At 33.0% G+C, this 21,630-nt stretch overlaps 1 protein-coding gene across 1 annotated transcript in view; it reads right to left on the bottom strand.

Moving 5' to 3' along the window:
• Window positions 1-21,630, bottom strand: part of LOC118203468 (uncharacterized) — a 62,929-nt gene that overhangs the window by 16,252 nt on the left and 25,047 nt on the right. Inside the window, exon 2 of the mRNA XM_035375742.2 lies at window positions 10,083-12,531. Coding sequence (XP_035231633.1) covers window positions 11,449-12,531 — 1,083 coding nt within the window. The 3' untranslated portion in view covers window positions 10,083-11,448. The remainder of the gene's footprint in view (window positions 1-10,082; window positions 12,532-21,630) is intronic.

Genomic DNA, 21,630 nt, shown 5'->3' with positions numbered 1-21,630 from the left:
GAGGCGTCTTTCACTGTTACCATATGATTTATTATACACATATTTTACACATATTATACTCGTACATGTCAAATATACTTTTGCTTGCAGCTGAGAAGGAATCCTTTATAACAAACAGAGATTCTTAACGTGGTATCACACATCTCCCTATCCCAGACAACCAACCTGCTTAGAAACAATTTTCTACCGGATTTACCATTTAAAAAAATTGCACATCTCTTTCTTCTTTCCGCAGAAAGTTGCCCAATTGGTCACCTTACAAGCAGTCGGCTATCAGCATCAAAACTTCGCTACTGCTATTATTAAGAAACAACTAATCTCATGCGCATGATAAATTTAATGATCCACGGTGGTTCGCTGTTTTACACTATGCGACAAGAGCATACTTTGCTCAAAAGAGTTGTTCTTTCTAAATATTTACATGCACGATATCAACTTTATGATATTTTCGATAGAGGACAACATTCCCGAAACCTTTTTTACAAAATTATATGTATACCAAGGCTGCCTTTTGGCCACCGGTAAATTATTTGTTTTTGTCTTTATAGGTCAACCAGTGATACCACCAGTAGCTTGGTCGACCACTTGGTGGTGAGGATACTTGAACACTGGTAATTTGACCAGATTACAAATTCTTGTGAGTGGGATTTTCTGATCTTCTCCTGAACTAATATGAATGTGGACTAATTTTCCTTAAGCAGTCATTTACGAAAAAATACACCCTTTAGACCTTTAGTAGGCTTTGCCAAAACTTCGACTTCTAATCTATTATAACAATGATCTTGTTTCTAAATTAAGTAATGCCAATAAAAATGTGTATCATTCTATTTCGTCTTTGTTTAATGAAATAACTAATCTGAGAGATATATTTCTCAAGGTTCGAAAACTTTTTTAACCCAGCCGAAATGAGCTCTGATGACGAAAAAGTTTCAGTTCTCATGTTGACGCATATATCTTTCTAAAGAAAATTGGAGTGTGTTTTGCTGTATCTTTTTCTCTACAGTTTTTTTTACTTGCGAGCTCTTAAGTTCAAATGATATTTTCGCTATCCATTATCGTTATATTGATTAAAAATATCATCACAGGTTCGAATGAAACTTACGTTATCAAAAACTGCATGAACGATTTGATATGTTCTGCAAGGTTCAGTGATCCAGAACATTCGAAACTTCAGCGATGCCGGATTAAACAATATGCTGGATTATCGAACTAAAACTGTATATCGCGCAAAATGATTTTTCGTATCATTGAATGAACTGAGGACGAAAACGTTGTATATTTAATTGAATAAAACTGATTAAAGAATAAACTGGTTCAAAGTTTAGTTATATTCAATTAGTTTTTACTTTAGCATTTCATTATGAAAATAGTCATTACTGCCAGTATATAAAGACATTTCAAATGCTATTTGAACCTCCATTTACTTCATAGACTGAACTTTTTAAAAAAATCGTTACATAGAGCATGATAATTCATTATTTCTCCAGTATTATATTTTTCATTTTTTTTCCTGTGAATTTCACAAATGTATTTACCACTCTATCAGCCTCAGGCCAACCGTACTTGGTTGAATCTTCTTGGTCAGTTTTCGTTTATTTACTACCTACGGAATAAACACACTTTGAATTATGACGTGGACCTAAATTTTCCACATTTGGATCATTTTGATCAATGTAGTCAACAACTGCATTCAATGATGAGCGGCATAGATGCCACAGGATTATCGGATGTGCTGAAACACTGAAGGCCGGATTATCTGTCTGTAAGTATTGAAACAGGTACTTATAGCGGTAAAAATTCTAGATGCCAAACCATTCATAAAATTACAAAATGTTTCTGAGTCTCATAACTTTTACTTAACTCCCCCTAATTGCTCGCTACACCTAATTTCATGGGATGAGTTTGTGGTCGGCGGTTGACCACAGCCAGTACATAGAATCCTTGCTTTAAATAGAAACCTTGCTTTGAGGTTAGTGGCTGATTCAGTGAAGAAACGATTTATTTGTGGAAAGTCCCTCTCTACGTATTATTTACACGACATATCTGCCGGCGCTGGAAACGTCGTGACCACTTACACCCTGTCATTAGCGCCGATTTATCGGTAGGCCTATTGACTGAACATTTACTTAAGGGTGTTATCTGCTCGATTCTTCGTTTTTCTTTATCCCCCTTCCCAGCTTTCGTTCCGCTTTGCTAATGGGTCATCCAATAGATAGCATTTCATTATGAATATTTCTGGGGAGGAAAATTTTAGGCCCTTTAGCTGCTTTTTTTTAACACGAATCTTTAATTTTTTGATTCATTTTTACCTTCTACCTCGAAAGGTTAATGTAAGGTTGTAAGATAATGAAGGCGAACCATAGTCTCGAATTTCAACGCCTGCTTCTGTGAACAGATGCGAATTTTTGAATGCATGTTGAGCTACCCAGACCACCGGAGAAGATAACGAGAGTAAGAGTAGCTTTCTTCTCTTAGTAAGGTTTATAAGGCTTATTTTATACTTAATATAATAAATTAAAGTGTAATTTATTTTATACCTTAAAATAAAGAGTAATAAGAAGTGTCGAGAAAAATTCGTATTTGTAGAGCTTTCATTCAAAATAATTGGACAACGAAACTGAAGAATATTTTTATATTTATAAATGTTATAAAGCTGATAAAGAGCTGATTCTCTTCCTTTCTCTATGATTTCTCTACTCTTCGTAAAAATCCATTTTAGAGATTCCTATTTTGGTTTATAGAATAATTTATGACTTACAATCAGAACTAAATACTTTCTCCCTTTCTACAGAAAATTGTATCAAAATTATGTGTACGATGACTAAGAAAAGTTGGTAAAATAACAGTCAATGGGCACAATTCGAATTAAATCCGGAATTTTCTATTATTTTGAAATATATGACATTTTCCTTTTAGTTAACAGATATTTTTTAACTAGTTTTTATCTTTAACTCACCCATTTCTAGCTGCTCAATGAATGAGAGGAAATGACATTGTAATACACAAAAATGAAACAATGTAAACAATTTTAATTTTCAATTATTGTGTCTGAAGGAACTAGCAGATATTTCAGAGGAAGACACGAGCTATATATAAAATAAAGTTATTAAAGCTGTGGTTCCTTAAGTTTGAGTGGGTTTTGAAGGTCTTGTCATCTGCGCTTGTTCCTGTACTCTTCTGAAACTAACAATCAGTTTTGTATCATATCTTTCTGGATTCATGGCAAGTATCGAAGCAATCTTTCCATCGAGCGTTATCAATGGGCCACTTGGATCTGACAACACTAAGGCTTTTACTAATAACAAATGCAGATGTTACGAGATCATTCAATGAAACACTAACGTCTACGATGACGAAAGGAAAATATTCGGATACTTGAACAGTAGAAAGAAACCTATATCAGAAGCAATTTCTATTGCTGAATGGTTGAGTTATGGTAAGAGAATGGATAGTATGAAACAAATATTAAGCATTAAAAAAACCAAAGAAACATAAAGAAACTAATATAGCAGATTAGAAACCCTTCTATTGGAGACACTATGTATTATATCGTCTTGCAATAATGGAAGTAATTAATTTGCTCGCATCGAATGAGTTTTGCTCTTGACGAAAAAGGCCCAATAACTTTTGAAACGGGTCGCAGTTCTGTTTTTTAAATAAATTTTAAACCTATATTTCCCTTTACTTTAAAGGACTCAGAAACTATAAGTCTTAAAAGACTTAAAGACTTTTAAGAGACTTTAAAGTCTTATCAATAAAATCGATCTGTTGTGTCCCGACAGGACTTTTAAGCCATATTTTTAAATTTAAAGAAAAGTAATGCAAAACTTATAACATTTTTGTATGTTTAATGTGAAATGTTTCTCATGCATAAAGAAATATAAAGAAGTTACAAACTCTTTTTAAAATGTAAGGTCATTTGAGACATAAAGGCTTAAAGCAATATCGCATTCTATAACCAATTGTTTTAAATTAAATGTTTTAAAATACAAGAACTTTTCTATTTTAGTCTAACAAGCTCCAAAATGTTATCTCTGAAAAGACACATGCGCCTGCAAACAAAAAAATACATTTTCGCAATCAGCTCATTTATGCTCTGGTTAAAACATTTCTAAACGTAAGAAAAATATCTGTCAAGTCAATAACTCCAATAAGCAAAGAAAATAAAATGATACACATAAAATGTTGTATTGGCAATACTTGATCCAAGTTTAAAAATAAGTATATTATTCTAAGAGGTAAGGTTAGGTTGATTGATTAGGGCAAAGCACGTAGCGTTGAGGATTAAACTAAGGAAAAAGATACCTTTATGGAGGATTTTTTTAAGGAAACTGACTCGTTTTCACGTTACACATAAGGTAAATCACAAAAGCGCTAGCCCGTTTGCCAGGCCTATTGCTATTTAACGACACTGACTCATACAACTTTCTACGGAAAATTATTTGGCATATGCTGTCTTAATAACAGAAAAGATCCAAAATACACAAAGTTTTGATTTTTAATAATTTGTTTATTCCAAATTATGAAAATCAAAACATTGAAAGTTATCATACGCAAAACTAAAAAAAAAGTACAAATTATCAAACTCAAAAAACTAGCACGTCAAGTCGAAGTCCAATAGAGCTTTCAGGGATGTTATTATTATTAGGATGGTATCAAAGTAAAAAATTTACTTCAGTGATGCAGAAACATTAAAATTAAAATGATATGCAATGGTTAACTAGAAGTCACAATTTTAGTCTCATTCGTCATGTTGTTATTGTTGTTGTCTTGTTCATGAATTTCATGGAAGAATGGTTGCCAGAGCCTCAAGGAGATTGGACTTCTACTCCCACCCCCAATTTTGACGTAAAATACCCCAGGGCGTGGTCCAACAGTCTTCCCTTCCACCAAACCACACCAGATGACTTTCGGTTCGCGATATATTTAGAGTGCCCCTATGCCGCAAAGACACTATACATTTACAAACATCCATGCCTTCTCCGGGATTCGAACCTGTGTCTCTCGGTGCCACAGTAGGCTCTCCTAACCATTGTACCATCTGAGAGGTTTCATTCGTCATAGATTAATTTTATATTACCAACTATAAATGAAATTAGAGGTTATTAACTTGTAAAGGCCAACGTATGGCCTAAACTCGCTTAATGAGAATCAAAGTTACGACAGAAAGTTAATTTTACATTTTCAAAAAAATCTCACATTGCAGAAATTCTATACTCCACCCTCCAAACATAGACAAAGCAAAATATGTATGAGATTAAAACACTAACTTTTGGGAGAGGTAGCTATTCTCTTCATTCCCGAAGAATTTGTAACGGCTATCATTAATTTTGAAAATTTCTGAAAAGACGCTTATAAAATTATTTTTGAAAGAACAGTTTATCATTTTTTAGCCCAAAGCAAAGCGTTTTCCTTTTTTTGATGCTAATGGGCAATTTTCATGTCTAACGTTACAAGAAACTGCTCAAGCCGGCAATCAATTTACAGCCTCCGCATTTTGCTGTCACTACACATCTTCCTTTGAGATAGAATTTTTGACCACACACATCTCAGCCGCAACCGATTATAATGCTTCTAGAGATCTGAAAATAATTTTTAAACATGAAAACTTTGGAAAACGTCTTTCAAATCATAAATTAAGCAATAATTCAATCGGATGATTAGAATACATAAAGACTATCGAAAATTTCAACAAAGCAGTCAAAATGTGTGAAAATTTTCATAGTCATGCACTGTAATTTTTAAATAATGGGAAAATAATATCTGACAAGATTTCCTTTTTGTATTTTAAAAATAGATTCTCATTATTATTCGATCGTATAATATCCATAGTATTTTGCTTTAGCTGTTTCCACCTGAATTCTGCAAGGTTTGCAATTTAAGACATCGAAGGGATGCAGTTATTCTAATTTAGAACATAAATCATGTCCTGTTATATAAGATGATAAAGGATGAAAAAAATCAAATACGTAAACACGATCATGCTTCGGAAATTGACAAATAAAGAATTGAAAGACTATACCAGAAGTAATATTTATTACCCAATTGGCTTGATGTCGCTATTCAGCTAGCTTTTGTCTTCTAGTATTAGCTTTTACTCACAGCCGATCCGCCAAACAAAGTTCAAGCAGAAAACAATAAGAATTTTTCCCATTAAAATTCACGTCTTAATTTGTTTAACGGACTAATTTTTAAAATCAGAACCCATAATTAACCGATACGAAAAAAGTGAAGCTCTAACTGTAATCCATATTGTGATACATGCATTTTACTTCTCGCTCTTTAGATAGTCCGCCGCTTATCTTTCTATATACGTATTATATAGAAATCTTCCTTTCAATATATCTTATCTTTCTGTACATGCACAAGCTTCATTCATCTAAATTATCCTTACAAATATACGCAAGCTAAAAATGTGTAAATCCAAATAAATCAAAATTCTAATTTAAATTTCCAATAGTCCATTAAGTCTTCATTTTAATTTGGGTATTTTCCCTTTATATTTCAAAAATGGTAATTGCTTATAATAAATGTTTCTGGGAAGCATTATTTCCTTATCCTTCATTATGGAGCAACATCTACGCGATCAACTTTTCTACATTATTACACATACACACACACACACACACACACACACATGTACATATACTACATATAAAGAAAGTATACAAAATACAACTTGTTAAAAGTATACAATAATCATTCAATCTGCGCAAATTTCAGAAACAAACCATTCAAGCGGACAAAAAATATGTTAAGTTAATCTAGTCCCTGGGATTATCAAAGGTCTAATGACAGGAGAACTAATTTTGGTTCGGTCCAACTTCTTTTGGAAAATACAAAAAATCATTTCCTCGTAGCACAAACGATTTTAGATGTTCCATTTGCAAGCATTTATCAATCTCATTTAGTTGGAATTAATCTCCTGAAGAATATAGGTGTTTTTCTTCGTGTTCATAAAATTAGTAAAAATGCATTATATTTTAAATTCCAAAGTTCCATTACAATTAAATTCTATTTGAAAATAATAATAATAATTGTAAATAGCTTAAAAGAATTATTAAGCTAGTTAACTATTAAACTGTGCATTTTATTTAGAGAATTTTATGAAGCGCTTGAATCGTGAAGGACAGCAAAATAATTTTGATGATTGAGATAGAAGAGGCGGGAAAAGTGAAATCTAGCTAACTTACGGAAATCCTTCATTACTTATTCGAAGATGAAAGTTATTTGCTCCCTGACAAAACATTATTTCAAGCGCAATCAGTGCCATTGCTTTGTTCTTCATCCGTTGAGTTCAGTGGGTTTTTTCGATTATAATTGGCAAACAACAATAGCCCAGAGGAGAATCGATGCAAAAACCGGGTCAAGGTCCAACGACAAACGACTCGCTTGACCTTCGGCAACATATCAGCCCAAATGGATACGAAGTGTTTTGTTTTTATTCACGTTCTAATTGATGGAGTTGTTGATTTTTCCTTTTGTGAAAAGGAATACAAAAGTTCTCATTTCAGTCTAAAAGAATTTTTAAAAGCTGCAAATTTTACAGAATAAAACTTGTTTCTTATGTAAAGTATACTTGGATTTTGCTCAACTTGATTATTTGACATTATCAAATATGAAAATCAGAGCGTGAAAGTTGAGAAAAGAGGCAGATTCATTATTATTCATTATAATACTTATTTCTAAAAGAAACTGCATTTATCATAAGAATTTAATAAACAAATAGGATTATAAAATGAAACCTATTTGCAAAACTGGTTTTTGAATATTAATGGTGAACTACAGTCAGGGCTTAAATTCAGGCATAACCCAGCTCCGATACTTCTCAGACTTTGAATATAAGTAATTCCAGCCGGAGTCTCAAATAAGATGATTTAACTACGCACTTCAGCTTTTCTCTCTACTGTGCTAAGATGTAATTTCGCCGGTTTGCTTTCTATCTCAACAATATCAAGAATGTAAATCTTCCGTGGAAAGGCACGACTAGAGTGCCAAGTGAATTGTGGCCACAAGTATCAATTGCAAATAAAAATGGAATTAAAACTGCCTCGACTGCCAAGTTCTTTAGATATTACCAAGTTAGCATTATTAGCATATTACGCAATCGAAATTCTTCTTCAATATGGATCTAAGCAAGCATCGACACTGCTCAGACTTTTCCTTATGCTTTTATTATTCCATACATATATACAGCCTTTGAGAAAATTTGAATCTCGCTTTTAATATTTTTAATGCAGAAGTAACAACTTCGATAAATTTCTGATTGTGTTCACTTAGGTATATGTCATTGAACGTATGAGAATTTTCCAATCTTATAACGTTTTACAGCACCGAGTGCAACCATGTATCAACAGATTTATTAACGAGATGTTGTGATAATTTGTTAACAGTGCACTTTGCCAATGATATTGATTCTTAGTGAGGGTAACTTGTAAATGAATATCACTAAAAACACGTCACTTTACCCATTGGTTCGATTGACGCTTAAGTAATTAGTTCTTCTTCATTCGAGTTCATCTAATCTTGATGAACTTGAATGTTCTTATTAATTGATCTAAATAACCTATTCCAAGCTTTCTCAACGGGAGAATTTCATAGTTTCAGAGGGAAGAATGCAGTCAAAATGTATTTAGCTGTTAAGTATTTGGTTTTGACTTAAGAAAACAAAAAATTACATTTATTCAAATTTGGTCAAGCCAAATGTGCGCAGGAATGCGCAGTTAATGCCACAACCCGACGTACAAGTATTGAATTCAAATTTGAAGTCATAAAGAAGACAAAGGTCCCAAGAAGGTTTCTTGGGTTAGAGCAAAGCAAGCGATTACTATATCAGCTCGAATAAAACTAGCAGTATTCAGAGGTCTTAATCACTCGGCCATTGGTAGCGCAACTTCATAAAAGAAACTGGCTCGTGTTATTACGCACGTTCCTCTTATATTAGAAAAGGCGAAGAGAAAAAACATGTGTGGCTTGGGCGCATTCAGCTGATCAGTGTTTATGTTTATAGAGTGTTAAATGTTACCATACTTTTTTTATATATTCGCTTTATTATTTATATTTAGTGTCTAAATGGCTGAAGATATTCGGATTTGGATTTGCTCCAGATATCTTCACTTGTATGAGCTGTTATTTCTTGAAGTTGTAAAAAAGATTCAAAATTTTTAGTGTCTTTTTTTCCTTCTTCTTCTGGGTTGTTTATTCACGAAGTTTATACGAACTGGTAACACATAAATATATTAACTCAGTATCCGAAAACACACGAAAATGTTTAATTTAAGTGAAAACATGTTTTAAGGTAATGTTTAATTTAATTATTATTTGTTTTGAAACTGTGGATGGCAACGATTTGTAAAGCAGTTTGAAACAGAACCCTAAGTTTTGAAACTTTTATTTTAGAAAGCACATTAAAATGTTATTTTTATATTTTAAAAATTGTGAATCTTAAGATTCCAATAACATAGTCAATAGGATGTTATAAGTCTTATTTTCATTATCTGATTATGATTGCATTCAAATGCCTTGATGTTAGTTTTAAGATTTTATGAGATTAATGAGTTTTAAGGCATGAGTTGCTTGCTTTTTAGTTATTATTTTCTTTAGTTATTACTTTTTGTTTACTTTAGATATTATTTCCAACTTTAGCAATGACACCAGTACCTTAGCAAAGTTTTACGCATTCGCTTATTCATTTCGTCAAAGAATAGAGAGCTCACTAGCAATTCTCACTAGGAAATTTCGAGAACTTTATGGTAGAAATCTGTAGAGTTTTTTTCCATATTTCAGAAATTTTGCAGCAACCTAATAATTTACATAGGTTATTGAGCACACATTTGAAAATTTATTTTGCAGGATTTAACAAATACAGGAGCTATTCCCTGTATTATATTACTAACTAATGTTATTGCTTTAACCAAAATGCAGTATATAAAAGAATTTAAAATAATGTGTTCTTTCCTATTTTCATAGATGTACAAAACGTTTTAAGTATTAGAAATTTTAGATTCCATTAAGCTCTCTAGATGAAATATAACAACTATAAAAATATTAACTGAAAAAGAAATAGTAGACAATCAACTTACCTTATTTCCTGCATGACGAGTAGTTCATTATAATCTTGATTTCCTATTTGCAAGGCATTTGGATTCAGTGGCTGATCTGAGGTCTTGTAACGACTGAATAAGCGCTTGATAGTCGGCAATGCTGCATTCAAACTGTCTAGTTTCATAAAAGGTAGGAATAATATCCTAATTGCAATTCAATTTTATGCATACTTTTGAATTTCTTCACATAATTTTTGAAGTAAGTGATATTTCCTACAATGCATAGCTAGGATTTTGTTTTCGTATTCTACTTGGAATTAGATCTGAGGACGATTGCATTTTATTTACTTCTGAGTGTTATAAATTCTTCAGCACATTCCAGTAAAAAATGCACTTTATTTTATTTACTTTATTTTATTTACTTCTGAGTGTTATAAATTCTTCAGCACATTCCAGTAAAAAATGCACTTTATTTTATTTTATTTTATTTATTTATTTTTGAGCTTCCTTCTTGGCGATGCATACACGAGCCCGTAGTGAAATGTAGAAATCTGTAGATGAAAATGTCGTTCAAGATTAAATAGAAAAGTACATACTCCTGTTATAGTTCTTGCTAACTTATTTTCACTCCATCTTAAATGCGTATTTTCGGAATTTGCAAGTAAAATACTTCTTATCTAATGTTTTCGTCATGATATTAGCTTAAAAACTTCTCTAATCGTTCTGAGTTCTTGTGGTCAAATTTGAATTTTTTATAAGTTTCGGACAGTAAAATGAACTTTTTTAAACCAGGTAAATAAAAATGAAAAACAAATATATCAAGAATAGTAGGGAAAAACTGTTCCTTTCACTCTTATTTCGAAACAATCGCCTCTTATTTTTTTTTCACTTTTTTCTTTGTGAAGTGCAAGACATTACATTGTAATTTCATAAAATATGAAGAACAATTAAAAGCATGATCCTTCATCTCCATCCAATTGTTCTGCAAGAAAATATTACTTGCTTTATAATACAGAAAATATCATTAACAGTCAGCGATTCGCATAATTATATGGCAATAACGAAAGGTTTTACTACAATGCATGTTATGTGAAATTCAACCTTTTGCAGTAAAAGTATTCTTAATATCTTAAAAGAAAATTCTCTTTAGTTATTTCCATAAATTTCGTAACTTCAATACATTAAGTAAATTAAGAAGTGAAATAAGACTGAATTCTCCATGGTCAATATAAATTTTTCTTCATTATAGTTATTTAAGTACAAAAATAAAAGAACACAATAGTTTTCAAACTCAAGTGTAGCAAACTATTAGAGGGGGAAATATCTTTTTAATGTGCTGCTTAAAATTAAAAAAAAAAGAAAGTATCTAAATAAGCAACACATAAGTTTGAGTTCTGAAACATTGTTATACAGCAGCGTGCCTCTTCATGTGTAAGGAAAGATGGTCTGACCTGGAAAAAGCACGTTCACATAGTCTACATTGGAAAGGTCTGTCACCCGTATGCTTTCGGTAATGCCGAGTGAGTTCATCAGATCTAGCAAACTTCCAGCCACAACCTTTCCAGTTGCATTGGTAAGGCTTTTCACCCGTGTGAGTCCTGAGATGAGCTTTCAGATGTGAACTTTTCGTGTAAGTCTTCGTGCATCCTGGATGTGAACAAGTGTGGACAGTCACCTTCTTCCTACCTGTGCTCCTGCGACCACGTCGGTGCTTTGTTGGCAAAGCTCCCATACCCGTCGGGAGTAGTTGGGAGGGCGGATGGTTGACTTGGGGTCTAGTCATACCATAAGGCATGGCACTAGTATTTCCGGCAGCCAAAAGGTCAGCCAGGTGTGGTGAAGATGGTGGTGTCATCATACGTAAGTGTGGAGGAGGACCTATACTGTTAGTCAAATTGTATGAATAATTTCCCATTGGTGTCATCCCTGGAGTTCTAGAGTTATGTCCAATTGTCGAATAATTGTCCATTGTTGTGGATGCTTGACTAAAACTGTGAATTCCAGAATTTTCAGGAGAAGCAGGAGGAGATATATGAGACTGAAGTGCGGACAATGTTCCATTATACGCTGCCCCATGACCATTATAAAGCATAGGAGCCACTGAATCGTGTTTACTGTCCGAAGGGTATCCTGAATGCATAGAATAAGTAGAGGTGAAGGTTGGGCATTCATTTCTGTTCATGCAATTGCTAACAATCTCTCTCTTGAAACCATTTCTGTAGGATCCAAATACGTAGCTGCTTGTGGGTCCAGTAGATGACTGGAATTTTGTTCCCGGCAGCGAAGTTGGTGGTGTCATGTATTGTTGCTGCGCATGTATCTGATGAGGATGATGGTATGAATACCCATTAGAAGTAGCACTTCCAGGATGAGATGATGGTTTTGAAAAAACATGAGAATTGCCATCAGCAGTGCTGTAATACATTTGACATCTGGATTCGGGAGCTCCTGATTCACCCAGAAGAACACTTTCAATATCTTGCCACATCTAGGAATAACAACAGATGTTTTTGAGTTTCGTACAAAATAATACATTATTAAATATTTTTCGCGCAAACTTGCAAATATCAAAAGTACCTTTGATATTTGCAAGTAATATTACAAAATGCAAGTAATACAAGTAATATTACAAAATGCTTTGATTTTAATATTACAAAAGATTAAAATACGTATGTAACATAAAAAGAAGTAACAAGTAATAAATAAGAAATAAGAATACGCTGATATGTGCAGTGTACTCATTAAATTTAGCTGTAAGGAATGTAAATAAAAATAAAATATAGCAAGTTATATAGCGCAAATTAGAAATATAATACATAAGCATAGTTTATTGCTTTTTCATTTTAAAGTTTCAGAAGGTTTTTTCATATATATTCAATCCATTCTTCTGAGAAGATTATACAAATCGATGAAGCATTGGGCTTCATTAAAAAAAAATATTAGCCAACAATATTTTTGGGTGTAATAATGATGCAATACTGCAAATAGAATTTTAGTACGTAGTATAATGTTGTTATAAAAATGACTCAATAAAATGTGCTTTGTAATACTTCTGAATGTTTGTTTGTTCAGAGGTACTTGTGAAGTATCATAAACAAGGTCTTAACGAAAAAAATGGCTAATATCCTAAATCCTTTAAAACTTTATAGTAGATAGGCTTATTAGTAGATAATGTTGTTCGGGAAAGGGGTAATCATTGTTTAATAAAATTGTAATGCAAGTTTCAAATAAAAATAATTTTTATTATATGTACTTATTCATCTTTATTTAATACATATCATATGAGATGAAATTTGGTTTAGTTTCGATATTAGGTTTACTTCTCCTGTATATTAATTCCATAAGTTTCAGGTGAGGACAAAAATTGTTTTAAGAAATGAATGGAGTTGATATAAATAGAGTATGGCAAAGCAAGTTTAATTATCAAGTATATAAGGAATCGGACATAGAAAAGTACTGAAACTGTCTGGTCTTATGGCTCGAAAACTGAAGAAAGAAGAATACTTTTATCCAAGCCAATAGGAAATCGGCTAAGAAAAAGAGCAAAACTCAAATGGATAAACTTTTGGTTGACTTTGTTAATAAAGGCTGTACTGTTTCAAACGATATGAAAAAAAAAAAAAAAAAAAAAAAAACATTGTTGAAACCAACAGCAGACATATTAAGGAAACTAAATCGCACGGGGATGGACAATAATGCAATTCTTATACAAACAAGTTTGAAAATAATAAAAATGTAGTTTGCTTCGAATTTTAATACAGGACAACGTTTGTCTAGTATATGTCAAGAAAAATATCTATATTAGAAGGGTACCTGGTTATTTTCAATAAGTTCTATTCGAGTCTTTAGCCACTATATGAAAGGTATTGATACCGCGGCAGCTTTTTCTTATAAACAAATTATGAACATCAAATTAAAGCCATTACTTACACTATAAAACACAACATACTTTGTAATAGATGAATGCTCGTAATTTGAAATAAACATATTGAACTCAAACTCGGTAACTGACTGGATGTACAGAAAAACTGATTAACTGTTAGGTTTGTGTTACATCGAAAACTGGAGAGCTTTTCAGAAATTTCAATAAGTATTCTCAAAAATAACCAAACTTCTAAAAGCATTTCTCACTGATTTGTTGAGATATGTCTACACTTCTTTTGTCTTGGTTATTTGGTAAACAAATAAAAAGAGTAGATGCTTTCTTCTTATCTTTGGTCCGCTATTAGTCACGACTAATCGCTTAGCATCCAAAGAAGTACCCTTCTTGGAATCCGTGAATGATCCTCCTTTAAGATTACGAAGGTAAATGGAAGACATACTCATATAAAAAAAAAGAAGAAACAGTGGAGATAAAAATCAATCTGGACCTTCCTTAATGATAACTGTAGTATGTAATCAAGTTCCCATTACACCATCTTCCGCTGAACTAGTGACAGATGTCTGTTTAAGGGGACGTTCTCTCGTATGAAGACATCATAGCAATGATAGATTTTCATGGCCAGACCTCTTAATGAGACGACGTTCTCAATCTGCACTCCTGTGATTTGTGTTCTACACACCCAGGCACCCATAGCTATGGTATGGTGGTTAGACATTGCAATTAAAGGGGTGCATATCGCTTTGGATTTATTCTTCCCCTTTTCTATGAATAAGTCATACGTATTCTTTTTTTCAAATACAATATTCAATGAATTAAAATAACAGAAAAAGGTTACCCAGTAATAGTCAGGAATATGTTCATGGATAGAATTAATTTAGAGTACTAACGATGGCCAGCATTCGAATAAAGCAATTCATGTCTTTATTCTGAAGTATGCGCACCTCAAAAATGTGTGGGCTGAACACTAAAAGGAGACAGCTCCATTTTCTTTTCTTTTTTTTCTTTTTTTTTTTTTTTTTAATTTAAGTGGTAGAATATGAATGAAGAAAGAAGGCAAAAAGCGAAATGGATAAATATTAATTGAAACTACTAACTGACGTAGATCTGCAAATGATAAAAGAAGTGAATGATAGATGATGTTGCTAAATCTTTCGACAAGAAACTGCGTGATGTGATTTCGGAATAAATACTGTCTTCTGAACGGGCAATTAAGATGAAAATAGGACTGCGTTATGAATGTGACTTTGTTTTCTATCTTCTTTTCCGTTCTTAAATTAAGTATATTAATCGTTTTATGAGATTTCTTGATCGCAGTCTTCAGTAAAAATCATTAGAATATTCCACATATTTTCTATAACCGATCATCTGATGGGTCAAAAAACGTTGCATTATCAGTACTATAAATGAACTGAAGATGATATTACCTAACTCGATGTTACCTAACTTGATGATGTAATTCTGAAATGAAGAAGATATCGTTCACTATTTAATTCTAGCAGAAATAAAACTTCCAAAAATTGCTACAAAGTTCTCGATCAGATAATTATATTGAAGAATTTGATTAAGGCTTAAGTAAAATTAAAAAAATTCTAATTAATTTCATTTATTAATATCTTTTACAATTAATTTCAGTGTTCAAAATCTTTGTAAATTATTTTGAATTCGTGTTTAGGTCGGCTTTAAAATTTCAGTAGGATTGCTACAAATTTTTGTCTTGTAGGGTAAGATTTACAGCATATTTTTTACATGGAAATATAACAATAGTTATTCAGTAGTTTTCAGAATACCTGTAGTCTGTCGTATTAGATTTCCGAGTGCAAGTGACAAATACATCATTGTTCTCATTGCCCCAAGTATAGAATATTTCAAAAGACAATGATAGTATGTAAACAACAATGACAGAAGCAATGCCAGAATCCGATTTCTTTAAGAGAATTCGGCAGTATAAGCTTATATATATGATATATTTATTATTATTATTATTATTACACATTACAGAAAAATATATTTCCTGATTCGAGATCTCCGAAGTTTTGTTTCTCTTTAAAATATGTTATAAATAAGAGTATTAAACAGTTGCGGAGTAAGAGCCATATAATATTTGTTGAGTTATTATATTTGTCGAAGCCAGAAACGTGAAAAATAAACAGTGACCACCCCGGGATTCAAACTTCTTAGCTCCGGAGTGCTAGCTGGACGTGCTTTCAATTGCACCACGAAGTTAAGAAGAAGAAAAATCTCTCACACGTCTATTTTATAAGTATTTCTGTTTCAAATGCCCACAAGCGGCTAAACGTTAAGAGTGCAAAACACTGATAGTTTGACTCGAGCTCAGATCCTGAAGAATGCGTTAGTTTTCTTCAAGAGTAACGTGACTATGAACTAGTTTCTCTTAGAAAGTCCCCCACAAAAGCCTTTCCTTAGACAGATAGCCCTCGCATGCTTTGCCATAATTTAAGTAATCATAATTTGTAATTCAAACGCATTGACAGTTCAATATTAAAATTTTCAGATTGACATTCATTCAAAGAATTATAATACATTGAAATAACCACTGAATAACTTACTCTTAAAATAAATTAAAAAGGAATATTTGAAAATTTTCAAAAAAGTTCAAAACTTCAGAATAAGTGATGACAACCCATTCTCTTTCTTTTATTTATTAGATTTTTCTATGACTCGTGCAGAAAAAGTAATATTTATATGTAATAACTACAACTTCTTTGTTTCTCACTACATCTTTCAGCTACGACACACCACGGCAATTCGGTGCTTATGAAATTTGTTATCTTGGAGGAAAAATTAGTGAAAAGTGTCTTCATAACAAATTGTAAATACCCATCGACAGTCTGGTTCTCTTGTTAAACTTATTAACTTTCAATGACGAAAAAAACTGTTCACGAAATGTGTTCGTAAACAAAGCGATTAGTCTTATTGCATAAATTCGTAAGAGAGGATATTTATCTTTTTAAATACTAATAAAATTACTCAAGTTTGTTTCTTTAAGTCCTTGAATAAAATTATGTTGCAGTGTAAATTAATTAGCTCCATTTCTAGATTTTCAGCAGAATTACGTTGTTTTTCGGTAATGAAAATAACGTAATAATTGGATTCCAAACTATTAAAATCTAAAATTTTTCATGAAATTCTCGTTATAATAAATCTAATTAATTTGCAGGAAATGTATTCGCGGGCCGCTAGTTTGAGGCCATGTTCTATAATACAATATCATTAAAGCCAACATTAGCAGTTTGCTGCACATAAAAACTTGCAAATGAGAAAAACTATTTTAATAATTACGAGTTAAATGATTAAAAAATTTCATAAATTCTCGCTGTTAAAGTGATTAAAAAAGTATGGTATATATTTCCGGAATATAAAGTTCAATAATATGGAATTTCACTTTTTATATAAAAAAACTAAACATTTTTTCCCCCAGATGAGTCGCGTTAAAATTTTTTACTTAACTTTTCCCTCCTCACAAATTTCTTCGTAGCAGACAAGCAAAAAAAAAAAAAAAAAAAAAAATTAATTCTGCTTCTGAAATTTAAAATTTTTCCGGTAAAAACATTTAGCTACTTTTTAGTTTAATATTACGCACTCTTTTTATGACCTAATTAAATTGCAGTCCCGAGAAAACAAATTAACAGTTTTGTGGCGAAATATTTCAGGAAATGTGCTAACTTTCATCATTATATTAAAAGTTACATTTTCAGAAAATTTTTATTAAATGTTCTATTCAATATCATCATGTGCAAATGATCGATGCCGCCCAGACGGGGTATTGGTTAGTGACGTTGACGCCTGCCGTATAGAAAAGCTCCGGCCTCGAAACCCGAAGAAGGCATAGATGTTTGTGAATGTATAGTGTCCATGTGACATGAGGATACTCAAAACATACGGCGAGCCGAAAATCCTCGCGAGTGGTTTGGTTGTAGGAAAAAGGGGTAGGATACCCTCGGATCCGGGGTAATCTCCTTCAAAACTGGGCCGGATCTGGGCGAAGTCATCTAGTACTTAAGCTTCATACCCAAAAAACACATAGTTTTGTACTCTTTGCCAGAATAAAATTCGTGATTTTGTTCTGGTTAGATCAGATAAATGAGATTAGCTACAACAACAATGTTAACTTTATCAATGTCTTTACGACTCGTATTTTGTTTTTCGTTTGCACTTATATCGATATCTCATCACTTACTATACGTTCATGAATACCAAGCGCAGGTTTTTTTTTTTTTTTTCTTTTTGATAATTTTGATCGGAAAAATCAAGGTGCGCGGCTTACACGAAACAAAGTAATATACAGGGGTTGGACAAAAATATGGAAACACCTTTAAAAAAACATGTTTCTTTGCTTAATATGGTGTAGGAAACCCGTTGGCATCCAAAACAGCTTGCAGTTTTCTCGGAATGGATGAATACAGTTCCTGTATGTTTGCCAAGAGAATTTTATACCATTCATCCTGCAAAACGGTGGCAAGTTCAGATAACGATGTTGGCGGTGGATAACGAGAACGCACTTTCCGTTCCAATGTAGACCACAAAGGTTCGATAATATTCAGGTCTGGTGACTGTGGTGGCCAGGGGAGATGGGACAACTCATCCTCGTGCTCAGAAAGCCAGTCCTGGACAATGTGAGCTGTGTGAACAGGGGCTTTGACGTCTTGGAAGACACCATCACCATCGGGGAACAAAGTTTGTACCATGGGATGAATGTGATCGGCCAGAACGTTCACATAAGTCTTGGCAGGCATGTGCCCTGACACAGTTATCATGGGGCTAGCAGAGAACCACGATATGGCTGCCCAAACCATAACAGAACAACCGCCATGTTTCACTCTTGGCAACAAGCAGTCTGTATTATAGGCTTGAGATGGCGTTCTCCAGACGTAAACTCTGCCAGAAGTGGGAAACAATGTGAAAGAAGACTCGTCAGACCATATTACTCGCTTCCACTGCTCTATAGTCCAGGCTTTATGACTTAAACACCACCTTTTCCTGTTACGGGCATTAGCATCACTGACGAGTGGCTTCTCAATTGCAGCACGGCCAGCAATTCCCTGTTTATGAAGCTCCTTTCTAATTGTTTTGGTACTCACAGGGTTCGGTAACACAACATTCATTTCAGCAGTAACTTTTGCAGCTGTGGTCTTCTTATTTTTCGTCACAATTGCCCTTAATGATCGTCTGTCACGATCACTCAGGACACACTTTCGTCCGCGCTGTGATTTAGCAGATGATGTTTTTCCGCTTTTCAAATATGCGGAATAAATCTTCGATACAGTACCTCTTGAAACACTAAACACCTCGGCTACCTTGCTTACGGAAGCACCTACTATACGTGCTCCAATAATTTGCCCACGTTCGAAGTCTGTTAACTCTGACATAATGCAATGACAACCTCACATAACAGTACTCCGACAACAACTGAACTGTTTAGCACATTTACGAAGTTGTATAAGTGGCGTCAGTAGTCAAAAATGCCAGCGCCACCTACATATTTCATTAAAATCAATCTTTCTTTTCAAACATGCATTTCACAAGGTGTTTCCATATTTTTGTCCATCCACTGTAGGTCAGGTAAACGCAAGTTAGTCTACATAAATTACTTCTTTTCGAAGCTACGGTAACGCTAGAAAATATAACGTTATATGATGCCACTGTACCCTCTCAAAAAATAAATCCTATCGAGGGATTTGTAAAGGGTATATAGCCACTAACAGCCACTAGATGTGTGCATTAATCGCCTATTTAGAATATACACGGAATGGATGGCCGCTGGAAATCACGCACTGACACCAGCTGGTCGCTTCAAGAAGCCCGAAATAACTCGAATCTGTGGATGGATCAAACCCGCCTGGGATGAAATTTCGAAAGAACTTGTTAAGAGCTTCAAAAAGTGCGGAATAGCAAATAGCATGGATGGAACTGAGGATTATGCAGTGTCGGATGATGAGGAAGAAGACAATACCGGCAGTTCGGAAAGCATCAGTAATGACAGAAGCGCCAGAAGGTGAGGAAGATTGACAATCTACATTGTTTTTCCAGACTGGAAAAGTGGGAAGAAGTGCCATGGTGTGGTAAGTTATCTACTTTTGATAGATTACCGGTAGATTTTAAAGGATAACTCGGGTCTTTTAAATCCAGAATTAGTGCAGTGATTATCGTAGACTGAACCTGTTGTTCAATGAATCAAATTTTATATAATATACTTAGACTGGCAGTTTTTCCTTTCTGCCGTAGAATTAAATTCTGCTAACCGAATTATTCCTTCCCATTAAATTAAAATGTTACTGGGTATGTGTTGCTAAATACTTAGGCAGGGGCTGCAAAGCTGCAGGGTAGCTCAGATTTCTTTCCTGATAACCGTTGATTGTTATCATATTTCTTTGTTTCTTTACGCTCGTAAGCCAGAAAAAAGATTTTTTCTCTAAATTAAGCTTTCAGTGGGCTTGATGAAAATATGCGCGCTATATTCGCGGACATTTTTTTTTTCTTTTGAGTACATCGAAAAATTCGGATGTGCGACTTATTCAGCGACGCGTGGTATTCGTGAACATACGGTATATAATATTCAATTTTTTTATTATCTTTAGTTATAGTAGGAGAACTCAAATTAATTCAAATTTAACAAATGTTAACTTGAAAAGAAATCACCTCCTGAGGTATGACTCTTAAATGAGAACCTTTGGAAGTGAAACTATTAATTATACACATTTAAACAAAACCTGTTAATCAGTATATAAACAAAATAAGTCAATATCGTAAGCTGCACATGCTCTAAAAATAGAGTTATGATGCATGTAGTATATCGTTCTGGCAGAACCAAAACAAATTCAAAGGTTATTCAAAAGATTAAATATGAATTAAACTTCTTCTACCCCACAGCATTTCCAACATATCATATTTAAAAATAAAGAAACTGAGATCACTAAGCCGGGTAATGGAGTGGATATTATTTTTGATTTGTTTTTACAAAGTTTACATTATTTATCTTATTTTGTAATCTTCTATGTTTATTTCAACTTTATACTTTGAATTCTATTTCATAATGACAATTTCCAATGTTAAATTTTTACAAATAATATAGAACTCAAATGCATAAACACGAGGGTGTCGGGGACGGTTACTCGAGTTTTTTCGGATTTCTCTACAGAAATTGCTTTTTACTCAAAATTGAATTAGCTAAAATGCTTCATAAGAATAAGTTCTTCGAGTATCAGCATTGGTTCATAATCCCTTTTATTCGCGGAAATATTTGGCCTGACTAGAATTGCTGGTTTGGCTTAACCTTATTACTAGAGTAAAGACGAAACAGCTTCGTATTTACGTATTTATTTATTAATTATTGTTCATTGAATGGGAGTTGGTTTGTTCCCCTTGAAAAGTCAACTAATTTCCGATCGATGACAATAATTACATGCTACTAATTTAATTTTTCCTTTTACAATTGAAATTTTGTTCTTCATAATGATTTAATTCCAGTCCCCGTTAAAACATTATTAACATATTACTTTCAAGTTACTTCAAAACATCTTTCAAAATATAACATACCAGTATGGATTCACTCTTTTAAAATAATTCTACTTTAATTAAACTTAGGAGATAATATAATCAATTAATCATTATTGTTTAGGAAATAAATTATTATTAACTTACTTTGCAGCAATTGCGCAAATAGTTGTAACTTGTTTTCGCACTAAA

Source organism: Stegodyphus dumicola, chromosome 4 (assembly GCF_044657685.1).
Source record: "Stegodyphus dumicola isolate Sdum_Otavi_A_Nest chromosome 4, ASM4465768v1".
Classification (NCBI taxonomy): Eukaryota; Metazoa; Arthropoda; class Arachnida; order Araneae; family Eresidae; genus Stegodyphus; species Stegodyphus dumicola.
The sequence above is the reverse complement of the archived record's forward strand: the minus strand, read 5'-3'. Positions and strand labels throughout refer to the sequence as shown.